Here is a 14585-nt window from a genome sequence, read left to right on the forward strand (position 1 = left end):
TAGGCAGGAATGTGAAGTTGAGGTTAAAATCAGATCAGCTATGATCTTATTGAATGGTGGAGCAGGCTCGAGGGGCCAGGTGTCTTACTCCTGCTCCTAATTCGTAAGTTTTTATTACCGGTATGCTTTGGAGACTCATAGATTCATTAGTTTTATATAATTATGTTAAACATGAACATGCATTGTAAATAGTTACACTTCTTTGGAAGGGGGGAATAGTATCTTTAAGAAGAAAGGGGGATGTTGTAGTATGTACAACAGCATGACATCACAAGAGGGGAAGTGTGTCATGTGATCCAGCCTCATGCCTTTGAGCAGAACACAGCAGTCAAATGATATTAGCTATGCTTCAGAAGTAACTATGTGGCTGTGAAGTGCTTTGGGAAGACCTGAGGTTGTGCAAGTTTTGTTCCAGTTTAGTGACAGCTCAACTTGCAGTGAGATTAGAATTGTAGCTGTGTGCTTGTTAACTTTCGTATGTTAGTTTAAATCAGTGTTTAGCTCTGGCTATTGGCCTACAGGTACCAGATTGCTTCCTCAGATTAATTGCTCGTTGGACTCCTTTCAATCATTGCAATAAGAAAGAAAACCTGCATTTATATAGTGTCTTATCCCTTGTGATGTCCCAAAGCAATTTGCAGGCAATTAATCACTTTATTGAAATGCACTCACTATTGTAATGTAGGTAAATGTGACTGACAATTTACATATGGCAAAACCTAACAATAAGATGAATGCCTTTTTAATCTGCTCTTGTTGGTGGTTGAGGAATGATAGGGCTCATAAAATTTTGACGAATAAATTCTGTAGAGAATTCGGAGGAAGCTTCTTTATCCAGAGTGTGGTTAGAATCTGGAACTCATTGCCACAAGGAATAGTTCAGGTGAGTACAGATGCTTTTAAGGGAAATTTGGATAAACACATGAGGGAGAAAGGAATAGAAGGTTATATTGGTTGGGTAGAAGGAGGATCATGTGGAGCATTAGCACCGGCATGAATCCATTGGACCAAGTTACCTGTTGCAGTGCATCACACTCTATTTATTTCTGACCCCCAGGCATGAGTGCCACCAACTAATCCCAAGCTGACAGTTGGCATTCATCTTGTAAATCTTGTCTAGGTTTACACCATTTTCATTGAGAAGGGTAGTTTTAACCCATGGCATCATTTTATTGCCTGCAGACAAACTCCATACCAAGGCTTGAGCAATGCATGCTCACATTAGTGTAGTACTGAAGAAACGTTGGGTTTGTACAGTTAAGGGTATAGTAGCATAATGTTTATGTTACTGGGCTAGTAACCTAGAGGCCTAGTTTAATGATCCAGAGACGTGAGTTTAATCCCCACCATGGCAGCAGGGAACTTAAATTCAGTTAATAAACATCCGAGGACCACGTCCCTGGGAAGACTCTAAAACTCACCAAGAGCAGCAGAGGAAGAGTCTAAATACGAACAATACATAGTATTAATGTGAAGCACTATTACTTATATATGTATATCTGGTAACTGGATATATAGCTGAGGTGAACTGAAGACCTGAGCAGGTGGGTTTTCCTGTAAATTGTAAGAAGTGAACCTGTTTGTATTGTTGAAATGCAAACAACACTTTGCGTTGTTTATTTAATTAAGGTTATTTTTAAAAAAAGATGAAAAATTGCGTATCAGTCAGGGTGACCATGAAACAAGCTGATAGTTGTAAAATCCATCTGGTTCACTGATGTCCTTTAGGCAAGGAAATCTGACATCCCCAATCTATAATGTGATTCCAAACCCCCAGCAATGTTGCGCTGAATTATAAGAGGCACCAGATTCCCAGCCCGAGGGGAACACCAGCTTCCTCACAGGCATTTAACAGTCAATTGACTGCTAATAGACCTGAGGTGGGACTTCCGCCCTTCTGCATCAGGAAGTCCTGCCACAGAGGCCAGCAGCTCTCCTGCACTTCGGAACAGGCGTGTGGAGTTGGACCAGTATTTGGGTAAATGTTTGGGGGTTTCACTGAATGCCAAGCTGGCAGGCCCTGGCAAGGGATTGGGGAGCTAGGGAGGGGTCTGAGAGGTCATGGGGCCAGGGGAACCTGGGAAAGAGGTAATAGCTTGAGGGAGGCCCTCCGATGGACCAGGGGGCCCACTGGGAAACCCCACCATCTCTCTTTCCCCCCCATCGCCCCCCCCAACCCCAATGTACACCCACATTGTATGAATGAATGAAAAGAAAGTCGGCATCTCGTCAAAACCAGAATTTTGAGATTCTAGCTTTGAACAAAACTTGAGCACATGAATTACTCTTACTATCCAATATTGAGAACTGCTCTCTTCTGGAAGAGACTTTAAAATTCCACCTGTTTCTCAGGTGGATGTAAAAGGTCACAATTCAAGAAAGAAGAGAAACATTGTCCCCTGTTTCTCCTCGTATCATCACCAAGGAACAGACTAACTGCCTTTCATCTCTCAGGTATAAGTGGGACAGTTTGAAAATGTACAACCAATGTTTTAATTATCAGTGATGGCTCATTTTCGCTCCTTCTGATATTTTTATTTTCCCAGGAGATGTGGTAGACATTTATCAACGGGAGTTTCTAGCACTTCGTGACAGACTGCATGCAGCTGAGCAAGAAAATCTCAAACGCTCTAAAGAACTGAACATTGTCTTGGATGAGATAAAACGAGCTATTGCTGAGAAACAGACATTGAGGGATTTCAACAGAACCTGGAGTAATTTGTCAGGTACCCTCCATTATACATTGGATCCACTCTGCATAGGACAACTACAACAGCAACCTCTATTTATGTAGAGCCTTTAATGTGATACAAATGTCCCAAGGTGCTTTCCGAGAGTGATTCTCAAATAAAATTTGATAGTGAGGCACATGAGGAGATAATAGAACACGTGATCAGAAGTTGAATAAGAGGTAGGTTTAAGGATCGTCTTAGAAGAGAGAGGGGCGGATAAGTTTAAGGAGGGAAATTTAGAAGTGAGGTCTGAAACGGTTGAAGGTACAACCGCTAATGGTGGAGGGATGTGCAAGAGGCCAGGGTTGGAGGAGTGCTGGAATCTCAAATGGTTGTTGGACAGGAGGATGTTAGCGAAATAGGGAGGAGTGAACTTAAGAACATAAGAAATAAGAATGTAAGAACATAACATAAATAGGAACAGGAGTAGACCATTCGGCCCCTCGAGCCTGCTCCGCCATTCAACAAGATCATGGCTGATGATCTTGTGTTTCGATTTCCACACTCCCATCTAACCCCGATAACTTTAAATTCTTGTTAGGCAAGGGAATCAATCTACCTCTGCCTTAAAAATATTCAATGACCCTGCCTCCACCACTGTCTGAAGCAGAGAATTCCAAAGTCGCACAACCCTCAGAGAAAAAACTTCTCCTCATTTCTGTCCTAAAAGGGCAACCCCTAGTTTTAAAACAGTGCCCCCTAGCTCAGGACTCACCCACGAGAGGAAACATCCTTTTGACGTCCACCTTGTCAAGGACGTTCAGGATCTTGTATACTTCAATCAAATTACCCCCCACTCTTCTAAACTCCACTGGAAACAAGCCCAGTCTGTCCAACCTTTCCTCCATAAGACAACCCACTCATTCCAGGTATCAATGTAGTGAACCTCCTTTGAACCACCTCCATTGCATTTATATCCTTCCTTAAATAAAGAGAACAAAACTGCACACAGTATTCGAGGTACGGTCTCTCCAATGCCCTGTATAACTGAAGCATAAATGCCTTACTTTGATGTGCAATCCCTCTCGTAATAAAGAATAGCATTCCATTAGCCGCCTTAATTACTTGCTGTACCTGCATGCTAACTTTTTGTGACTCTTTACTAGAACACCTAGATCCCTCTGTGCCTCAATTATGCAGCCATTCTCCATTTAAGTAATACTCTGCTTTTTTTGTTCTTCCTGCTAAAGTGAACAACTTCACATTTTCCCACATTATACTTCATTTGCCAGATCTTTGTCTACTCATTCAACCTATCTTATAACCATCTGCAACCTTCTCATGTTCTCTTCACAACATACTTTCCTACCTATCTTTGTGTCATCTGCAAATTAGGTACTATGTCTTCACTCCCCTCGTCTAAGTCAATGATGTAAATTGTAAAAAGTTGAGGCCCTGTACAGACCCAGTGGGAGTCCAGTTGTCACATCCTGTTAATCAGAAAAAGACCCATTTATGCATACTCTCTGCTTTCTGCCAGCCAGCCAATCTTCTACCCATGCTAATATGTTACCCACTACACCATGCACTTCTATTTTCCACAATAATCTTTTGATGTGACACCTTATCAAATGCCTTCTGGAAATCCAAGTACAGTATGTCTACAGGCTCCCCTTTATCCACTATGTATGCTACTCCTTCAAAAAACTCCAATAAATTGGTTAAACATGATTTTCCTTCAACAAAACTGTACTGACTCTTCCTTATTGCCTTGAGCTCTTCTAAGTGCCCAGCTATAACCTCCTTAATGATCGATGCTAATAACTTCCCCACGACAGACGTCAAGCTAACTGACCTATAATTTCCTGTTTTATTCCTCCTCCCATCTTGAATAGAGGAATTATATTTGCTACTTTCCAATATAATGGAACCTTTCCAGAATTTAGCGAATTTTGGAAAATTAACACAAGCGCATCAAGTACCTCATTAGCCACCTCCTTTTAAGACCTTAGGATGTAGTTCATCGGGACCTGGAGACTTGCCAGCCTGCAGCTCCGTCAATTTGCTCAGTACCGTTTCCCTAGTGATTTCAAATTCAGCAAGTTCCTTTCTCCCTTTCATCTCCTGATTTGCAGATTTACTGGAATGTTTTTGTATCCTCTATAGTGAACACAGAAGTAAAATATTTGCTTATTTCTTCTGCCTTTTCCTTATTAACTCTCCACTGTCACTCTCTAGAGAACCAACACTTCCTCTACTTCCTCTTTTTCTTTTTAAATACCTGTAGAAACTCTTGCTATCTGTTTTTACATTTCTAGCTAGCTTCCTTTCATACTCTAATTTCTTTCTCCTGGTTAACCTTTTAGTTATTCTCTGCCGTTCTTTATATTCTGTCCAGTCATCTATCCTGCCACTCAAGTTTGCGGAGTTGTATGCTTTTTCGTTAAGTTTGATGCTTTCCTTAACATCTCTAGTTAACCATGGATGGTGGGCCTTCCCCTTAGAACTTTTCTTTATAGTAGGAATGTGCTTATTCTGAATGCTCTGAAATATCGCCATAAATGTCGGCTACTGCTTCTCTATTGATCTGTTCCCTAACCTAGTTTCCCAGTTTACTTCAGCTAGCTCAGCTTTCATCCCCACATAGTTGCCCTTATTTAAGTTTAAAACACTAGTCTTAGACCCACTCTTCTCCCTTTCAAACTGGATGTAAAATTCAATCATATTGTGGGTGCTGCTACCGAGGGGTGTCTTTACTCTGAGGTCATTAATTAATCCTGTCACATTACACAATACCAAGTCTAGTATAACCTGCTCTCTGGTTGGTTCCAAAACATGCTGCTCTAAGAAACTATCTTCAAAACATTCTAAGAACTCCTCATCCAGGCTACTACCCCAATCTGACTTTTCCAGTTTATGTGTTGATTAGAATCACCCATGATTATTGCCATCCGTTTATCACAAGCACACAATATTTTCTCTTGAATACTTTGTCCTACGCTGTGGCTACTGTTATGGGGCCTGTAGACCACTCCCACTAATGACTTTTTTCTCTTAATATTCCTCAACCCCACCCAAACCGATTCTACATCCTGAACTCCTGAACCAAGATCACCTCTAACCATTGCACCAATGCCCTCTTTGATTAACAGTGCTACCCCTCCACCTTTACCTAGCTTCCTATTCTCCTTGAATGTCACGTACCTTTCAATATTAAGGACCCAATCTTTGTCGTCCTGCAGCCACATCTCTGTAATAGCTATCAGATCATATTTATTTACTTCAACATGGACCATCAATTAATTTGCTTTTATGAATGTTACGTGCATTCAGATAGAGAGCCTTCAGTTTTGTCTTTTTGTTACCTTAGTAACATCTAGTCTTGACTGTTGATGTATTGTTAGGTTTTTTTCTCTGTCCTTTCCTGCCATTCTCTGACCCTCATTTCTCATAAAGTCATAGAGAGCGGTCTGCAGCACAGAAAAAGGCCCTTTGGCCCATCAAGTCTGCGCCAGTCAAACAAGTACCTAACTATTCTAATTCCATTTTCCATCACCAGGCCCATAGTCTTGTATGCCATGGCATCGCAAGTGCACACCCAAATACTACTTAAATGTTACGAGGGTTTCTGCCTCTACCACCCTTTCAGGAAGTGAGTTCCAGATTCCCACCACCCTCCGGGTGAAAAAATTCTTCCTCACATTCCCTCTAAACCTCCTACCCCTTACCTTAAATCTATGCCCCCTGGTTATTGATCCCTCCACCCAGGGGAAAAGTTCCTTTCCTGTCTACTCTATCTATGCCCCTCATAATTTTATACACCTCAATCATGTGCCCCCTCAATCTCCTCTGCTCCAGGGAAAATAACCCCAGTCTATCCAATCTCTCCTCATAACTAAAACTCTCCAGCCCAGGCAACATCCTGGGAAATCTCCTCTGCACCCTCTCTAGTGCAATCACATCCTTCCTATAATGCGGATTCCAGAACTGCACGCAATACTCTAGCTGTGGCCTAACCAGTGTTGTATACAGTTCCAGCATAACCTCCCTGCTCTTATATTCTATGCCTCGGCCATTAAAGGCAAGTATCCCATATGTCGCCTTAACCACCTTATCTACCTGTCCCGCCACCTTAAGGGACCAGTGAACATGCACACCAAGGTCCCTCTGATCCTCGGTATTCCCCAAGGTCCTACCATTCATCGTGTATTCCCGTGCCTTGTTTGTCCTGCCCAAGTGCATCACCTCACACATCCGGATTAAATTCCATTTGCCACTGATCAGCCCATCTGACCAGCCCGTCTATATCCTCCTATAATCTAAGGCTATCCTCCTCACTATTTACCACCCCACCCACCAATTTTTATGTCATCTGCAAACTTACTGATCAACCCTCCTACATTCAAGTCTAAATCGTTTACGCGTACCACAAACAGCAAGGGACCCAACACCGATCCCTGTGGAACCCCACTGGACACAGGCATCCAGCCACAAAAACACCCATCGACTGTCACCCTCTGCTTCCTGCCGCTCAGCCAATTCTGGATCCAATTTGCCAAATTTCCTTGGATCCCATGGGCTCATACCTTCATTATCAGTCTCCCATGTGGGACCTTATCAAAAGTCTTGCTGAAGTCCAAGTAGACTACGTCAAATGTATTGCCCTCGTCTACACATCTGGCCACCTCTTCAAAAAATTCAATCAAATTGGTTAGATATGACCTCCCCTTAACAAAACCATGCTGACTGCCCTTGATTAATCCCTGCCTCTCCAAGTGTAGATTAGTTCTGTCCCTCAGAATTGCTTCCAATAGTTTCCCCACCACTGAGGTTAGACTGACTGGCCTTCTTGAATAATGTTACCACATTGGCTGCCCTCCAGTCCTCTTGCACCTCTCCTGTAGCCAGAGAGGTATTGAAAATTATTGCCAGCACCCCTGCTATCTCCTCCCTTGCCTCACTCAACAGCCTGGGATACACTTTATCCAGGCCTGGAGATTTATCTACTTTTAAGCCTGCCAGACCACTTAGAACCTCCTCCTTTTCTGTGCTAATTTCTTTAATTATATCACAATCCTTCTGCCTGATTTCCATACCCACGTCGTCCCTCTCACTTGTGAACGCTAATACAAAGTATTCATTTAGAACCCTACCTACGTCTTCCAGCTCCACACACATTACCACTATGGTTCTTAATGGGCCCTACTCTTTCCCTAGTTATCCTCTTACTCTTGATGTACTTGTAAAATAACTTTGGATTTTCCTTTATTTTACCTGCCAATGTTTCTTCATGCCCCCTTTTTGCTCTCCTAATTTCCTTTTAAGTTCCCCCCTAACACATTCTATACTTCTCTAGAGCTTCCGCTGTTTTGAACCCTCGGTATCTGCCATAAGCCTCCCTTTTTGTCTTTATCCAATCCTGTATATCTCTCGACATCCAGGGTTTCCTGGATTTGTTGGTCCCATCTTTTGTCTTTACTGGAATATTTTGGGCTTTACTCTCCCTATTTCCTTTTTGAATGAGTCCCACTGCTCTGACGCAGATTTAGCTAAAAGTAGCTGCTCCCATTCCAATGTGGCCAAGTCATATCTGATCTTATTAAAATTGGCCTTCCCCCAATTTAGAACTCTGATTTCTGGCCCATCCTTATCCTTTTCCATAACAGCCTTGAATCTAATGGAGTTATGATCACTATCTGCAAAATGCTCCCCCACTGAGACCTCTACCACTTGCCTGGCTTCTTTCCCTAAAATTAAGTCCAGGACCACCCCCTCTCTTGTAGGACCTTCTATGTACTGGCTAAAAAGTTCATCTGGATGCATTTTAAGAATTCCGCACCCTCTAAACCTATCAAACTATGACTAACCCAGTTAATGTTGGGGAAGTTGGAATCCCCCACTATTACTACCCTATTTTTTTATACTTCTTTGAAATTTGCCTATGCATCTGATCCTCTATTTCTCTCTGAATGTTTGGGGACCTATAGTACACTCCCAGCAATGTGATTGCTCCTTTTTTGTTTTTCAGTTCTACACATATAGCTTCATTTGCGGAGCCTTCTAAGATGTCATCCCTCCTTACTGCTGTAATTGACTCCTTGATCAATATTGCAATACCCCCTCCTCTTTTACCTCCTTCCCTGTCTTGCCTGAAGACCCTATATCCTGGAATATTGAGCTGCCAGTCCTGCCCCTCTCTCAACCGTATCTCTGTGACAACAATGAAATTATACTTCCATGTGTTAATTTGTGCCCTCAACTCATCTGCCTTATTTGTCAGACTCCTTGCATTAAAATAAATACCATCCAACCTTGCCAAACTCCCTTATGCATTAACTGGCCTATAATTTCTTTGCCTTCGATTCACTTGCTCTCTCTTCTAATTTTGGCTGTGCATCTCCCCCTGCTGAACCTCCTCTCAGGATTCCATCCTCCTGCCAATTTAAACCCTCCCCAACAGCACTAGCAAATCTCCCCGCAAGGATGTTGGTCCCATTCCGGTTCAGGTGCAACCCGTCTGTTTTGTACAGGTCCCAACGCCCCTAGAAACTGTACCAATGTCCTAGAAAGCCCTCCCTCCTGCACCATCTCTCCAGCCATGCATTCATCTGGACTAACCTATTTTTATACTCACAAGCGCGTGGCACTGGTAGTAATCCAGAGATTACTACCTTTTTGAGGTCCTGTTTTTTAATCTGTTTCCTAGCTCCCTAAATTCTGCTTGTAGGACCTCATCCCTCTTTCTACCTATGTCATTGGTACCAATATTTACCACGATCTCTGTCTGTTTGCCCTCCCCCTTTAGAATGCCCTGCAGCCATTCGGTGACATCCTTGAGTCACGTCTATGGCTGCAGAAACGCTTGTCTGTTCCCCTTACTATCGAGTCTCCTACCACTATTGCTCTACCCTTCTTCTCCCCCACCCCCCCAATGCAGCTGCGCCACTCACGGTGCCATGAGCATGGGCTGCACTTCCCAGATGAACTGTCACTCACTGTTTTCCAACACAGAAAAACAGTTATGAAGCGAGATGCACCCTGCACCCTGGGGATTTCCTGACTTCCTGCCTGACACCTTCCTTCTGACTGGTCACCCATTTCCCCTCTCTCTGCACTTCCGTAAGCTGTGGGGTGACCATGCCTAAAAACATGCTATCCACGAAACTCTCAGCTTCGCGGATGCACCTCAGTGCCTCCAGCTGCCGCTCAAGCTCCGAAACCCGGAGCTCAAGTAGTTGCAACTGGCGGCATTTCTTGCACACGTGGCCAGTCAAAGCGCAAGGAGCGTCTACTTCCCACATGTTACAGGCGGTACATAACATGGGACTGAGCTGCCCTGCATTGCCTGTAGTTGGGGGAAAAAAACCTTACTTTAAGTTAAATACAGTAAAAAAAAAAGTTAAACTATTTATGTACTTTAAGTAAAAACTAGAACCCTTACCTTTCCTTAGCTTAATCTATTTTAAACTGAAGAAAAACACTTACCCACTACTCACGAATCAACTCTCGCCTTTGTGCTGATGTCACTTTTTGAAGTGACTGCTTCACCGTGATGCTGACTGCAGGACGCTCTTCCCAGACTGCCTCACTGTGATGCTGACTGCAGGATGCTCTTCTTAGACTGCTTCACCACGATGCCGACTGCAGGGTGCTCTTCCCAGACTGCTCTTTTATCCTGTGTCTCAGCTCTCCTCACGCTCTTTTACCCTGTGTCTCCACCACTCTCTTTGCGCTCTTTTATCCTGGGGAAGGTACTAGGGATATTGAAAACCAGGTTGAGAATTTTAAATTCTAGGAGTTACCAGAATGAAAGCCAATGTAAGTCATTGAGCCCAGGATGGCGGGTGAAGAGAATGTGGGCAGCAGCTAAAGGAGCGAGTGGATTACCTGATGGTAATTATGTTTGAGCAGCTCTGGTAACTTGCCCCAGCTGTGGGATGTTGCCACTTTATTCAGTGTTCAGTGGTGCAGATTTGTTCTGCTAAAGAAAAAGTCATTTTCCAGATCTTAATATGTACAGACATATGCTTTTGTTTGAAAACAATGTCTGGGGTCAACCTTTATTCAGTGAGGCCAATGAGCCCAAAGCATTGTGTGTCGATCAGTTATGGTGTCACGTTTCAGTGACACAGCAATGCCTTTCAACACCTTTAGATTGAGTAAGAAATTGTTGGGAGGCTATTAGCCTCAATGAGCCCAGCTCTTTCTCCTCGTTTCCACATTCCAGGAAGTCTAATATAAATGTAAATATAAACATGAATAGGTTCTCTGCAGTGGGTAAATTTTAGCCCACTGGCTAAATTGTGTCACAAACTTGTTTTATGTCAACTGTTCAATGATCTTCCTTGTTAATTTATTCCATTCTATTACCTTCTGGGTGGAAGTAGTTCCAGTTGACTTCACTGAATCACATACTTGTAAGCAAATAGCATATAAAATTCTGCTGAGGCTGTTGTTTTGCTGATGGTGTTCTATAACATTTAAAGGTAATCTCTAGAAAAGTTCTAAGAAAAAAACCTCTCTTTGATGGAAACTTATCCTGATTTGAACCCCTGCTTATAATCAATGCTAAAACTGCTGATGGGGGTGGTGAGGGAACATTTTAATTTCAGGAATTGCTTCTTAGACTGCAATTGTACTTTTGATTTGATTCCAGTAAAGGCTAAGTCACAACAGGTGAGAATAACTCAGTTAGCATTGGAATACTGGCCCATGGTGCATATGTGACTTAAACTGCAACGGAGAAATTTGAAAGTAAAGCAGTTCTCTGCAGTGGGAGAGGTTTAGCCCACCAGCTAAACCTAGTGCACATATTGATTCTGTACACTCAGAAAACTTTTGATTCCCTCTCAGTGATGGAAGCCTAGGATCTATGGAAGTTCCTGATGCTGTGGTTATTTAGGCCCTAATCTCTGGACTTCTTCGCCTAAACCTCTCCACCCCTCTCTTACTCCTTTTTTAAAAAATGTTCTTTAAAACTCTTCAATCAAGCTTTTGGCCATCTGTCCTAATATCACAATCTTTGGCTTAATGTCAATTGTATGCTCATGTGAAGCTCTTAGGGCTGTTTTCCCATGTTAAAGATGCTATATAAATGCAAGTGTTCTTGAACTTGTGTACAATAATCCAGCACACATCCAATCTTGCAAAACTCTGCGACCTATGAGGATGTATTATCTAAAAAAAACAAAAACACTGCAGGCAGTGGAAAAAGAAAATGCTCAGCAGGCCAGTAGGTATCTTCAAAGAGAGCAGAGATTAAACAGAAAATGTTCCAGTTCAACAGTATTTAGCACACCCATGCGTAGGAATCAACAATGTCTTGTCAAGTGGCATTGTCTACATTTCTGTACTAAAAATCAGTTTAAAACTAAATCTGTTGATGCAAAATATAATGTATTAAAATATATATTAACATTACCAAAGGGCATTTTGATTATTTTTGGAAATCATCGGCCATATATATGGGTTCCTGTGCCCTTAATGTGAGTTGGCATGGAGCCATAGTACTTTGTAGACAAAGAAGTAAATGAAAATTCCGGAGATGGCAGCTGATAGAAAGAAATGGAAGCACAAATGTTGCAGAGTAATTTTTCTTCATCACCTTTTTCAATACTGTTCAGTAGTGAAGAACACAGCTGAAAGAAAGAACTTGCGTTTATATAGTGCTTTTCATAACTGCAGGACCTGCAGCCAATTGAGTACTTTTTGAAGTCCAGTCACTGTTATAATATAGGAAGCAGCCAGTTTATACACAACAAACTCCCACTGACAGTAATGCGGTTAGGACCAGATATTATTTTAGGTGGTGGTTGAGGGAATAAATATTGAAACCACCACCACCCCCCACCCCCAAGAAACCCCATGGAATCTTTTACATCCAGCTAAAAGAGAAGGTGAAGCCTTGGTACAACTTCTTATCCAAAAAATGGTACCTCCTTGAGATGGCAGTGCTCCCTTAGTACCAACACTATAAATGTCAACCTGCATAATGTGCTCAAGTCTCGAGTTGTGGGACTGGAACTTGCAACCCTCTAACTCTGAGGTGAGGATGCTACCCATAGAGACACCTTGAGATAATATCAGTGCACAACTGCTGCCAGGGTGCTGCAGTTGAAAGTGAGTATGGATGTGGATGAGATGTGGCGCTGGTTATAAAAGACTGTTAAAAGTCTGCTGACTTTGAGTTCACTATTGACATGGAAAATTGGAGACCAAGTAGTGGGGCAGAGAGGGAGGTGAAATAAAGAGATAAGGTTAAGACATTGCAAGACATCTAAAGTGAAGAAATTGAACCTAGGTGGTGGGCAAAGAGTTCTGCCTTAATTCCAATGTGAGTCATTGGACATTTGGACAATGACAAAATGAGCCTTTAATTTTTGGAGTGTGCACAGAGCAGCACAGAGGGAGGCCATTCAACATATCATGCCTGTGCCAAATGTTAAAACGAGCTATCCAATTAGCCCTACACTCCTGCTCTTTCCCTACAGCCCTGCAAATGTTTCCTCTTAAAGCATACATCCAATTCCCTTTTAAGTGTTAGTATTGAATCTGCTTCCACTATCCCTTCAAATAGATTCCAGATAATAATTTGTTGCTTAAAAACATTTCTGTTTGTCATCTCCGGCTCTTATGCCACTTAACTTAAATATGTGTCCTCTAGTTACTGACCCTACTGCTGGTGGAAGCTCTTTTGTTTTATTCATTCACAGGATGTGGGCTTCGCTGGCTGGGCCAGCATTTATTACCCATCTCTAGTTGCCCTTGAGAAGGGCATACTTCAGATATTTTTGACAAAACTTCCATTGATTTTAAATACTTCTTCAGTCTCCCCTTAAGCTTTCTTGCTTCAAGGAGAACAACCTCATCTTCTCCAGTTTCACCACGTAATCAAGTCCTTCCTCTGTAATACGATTCTAGTAAATCTCCTCTGTACCTTCTCCAAGTCCTTGACATCTTTCCTAAAGTTTGGTTCCCATAATTGAACTCAATATTCCACTTGGAGACAAACCAGTGTTTTCTAAAAGTTTAGCATAAACTTCTTGCTGTTGTGCTGAATGCCTCTGTTTGTTTATAAAGTCAATATGTTTATTAACAGCCTTGGTGGGTTGAGGACGGGGAGGCTGGGCAGGTCTGAAAGGGCATGGGAGGTGTGAAGGGGTCAGGGAGGGGTTAGTGGAGTCAATGGTGGATTCCAGGGGTGCAAACTGAGGGTTACTGTGGTAGGAGGGGATGGTGAGGGTTAAAGGGAGCGGTGGGAGGGTGAGGTTGGGAAGATGTTTCGAAGGGGCACCAAGGGTTGTTGGTGTGGACATGTGAGGACACTGATTCAGGGGTGGGGGGAGGTGTTGGGCAAGATGAGGGCGGGGCAAGTCTATAGTATCGGGTGTGATTCTCGGAGGAAGGGGATCTCTAAATTAATCTGAATGTTACCAAAGGTAATGGGGGAGGGTTGAAGGGTGATGGCGGAGGAGTCGAATGTTATGCCATTTGGCGGAGGGGGCCGGTGCCAGTGGTTATGGGGGAGAGGGTGTGGGTTACTGGGTGGAGGGGAAAAGGTATTCGAGTGAAGATAGAAGGCCATTACCACCATGGCTCGGCTGGTTGGAACTATGCAGAACCTTGTGGTAGGGATCCCAAGATTCTGCATGGGAACTGGATCATGAGGGGTAGGCGGAGATGCAGGTCACCTCAACTGGACAACTGAAGGGGAACCCCGGCATGTAGTTTTGCACAATGCCCGGGCCCTGTGACACATGAGTCTGAAGGCCAAATTCTCAGCATGCGTGGGAGAGTGCTTGCACATGGCTCGCAGTGGCCCAGGCAAATGCCTTTGCCTCCTTGCAGATGCCTCTTTCCGGGGGATGGGGTGTCCCCAGGAAGATGGTGGGGACACGTGATGGGGAGGGAGAA

The 14585-nt window shown here is 43.1% G+C and overlaps 1 protein-coding gene across 1 annotated transcript in view; it reads left to right on the forward strand.

The window, feature by feature from the left end:
* The window catches only part of mgat4b (alpha-1,3-mannosyl-glycoprotein 4-beta-N-acetylglucosaminyltransferase B), a 191907-nt gene that overhangs the window by 44912 nt on the left and 132410 nt on the right, over positions 1-14585 (forward strand). Inside the window, exon 2 of the mRNA XM_078549762.1 lies at positions 2547-2726. Coding sequence (XP_078405888.1) covers positions 2547-2726 — 180 coding nt within the window. The remainder of the gene's footprint in view (positions 1-2546; positions 2727-14585) is intronic.

The sequence above is a fragment of the Cetorhinus maximus genome, chromosome 10 (genome assembly GCF_964194155.1).
Source record: "Cetorhinus maximus chromosome 10, sCetMax3.hap1.1, whole genome shotgun sequence".
Lineage (NCBI taxonomy): Eukaryota > Metazoa > Chordata > Chondrichthyes > Lamniformes > Cetorhinidae > Cetorhinus > Cetorhinus maximus.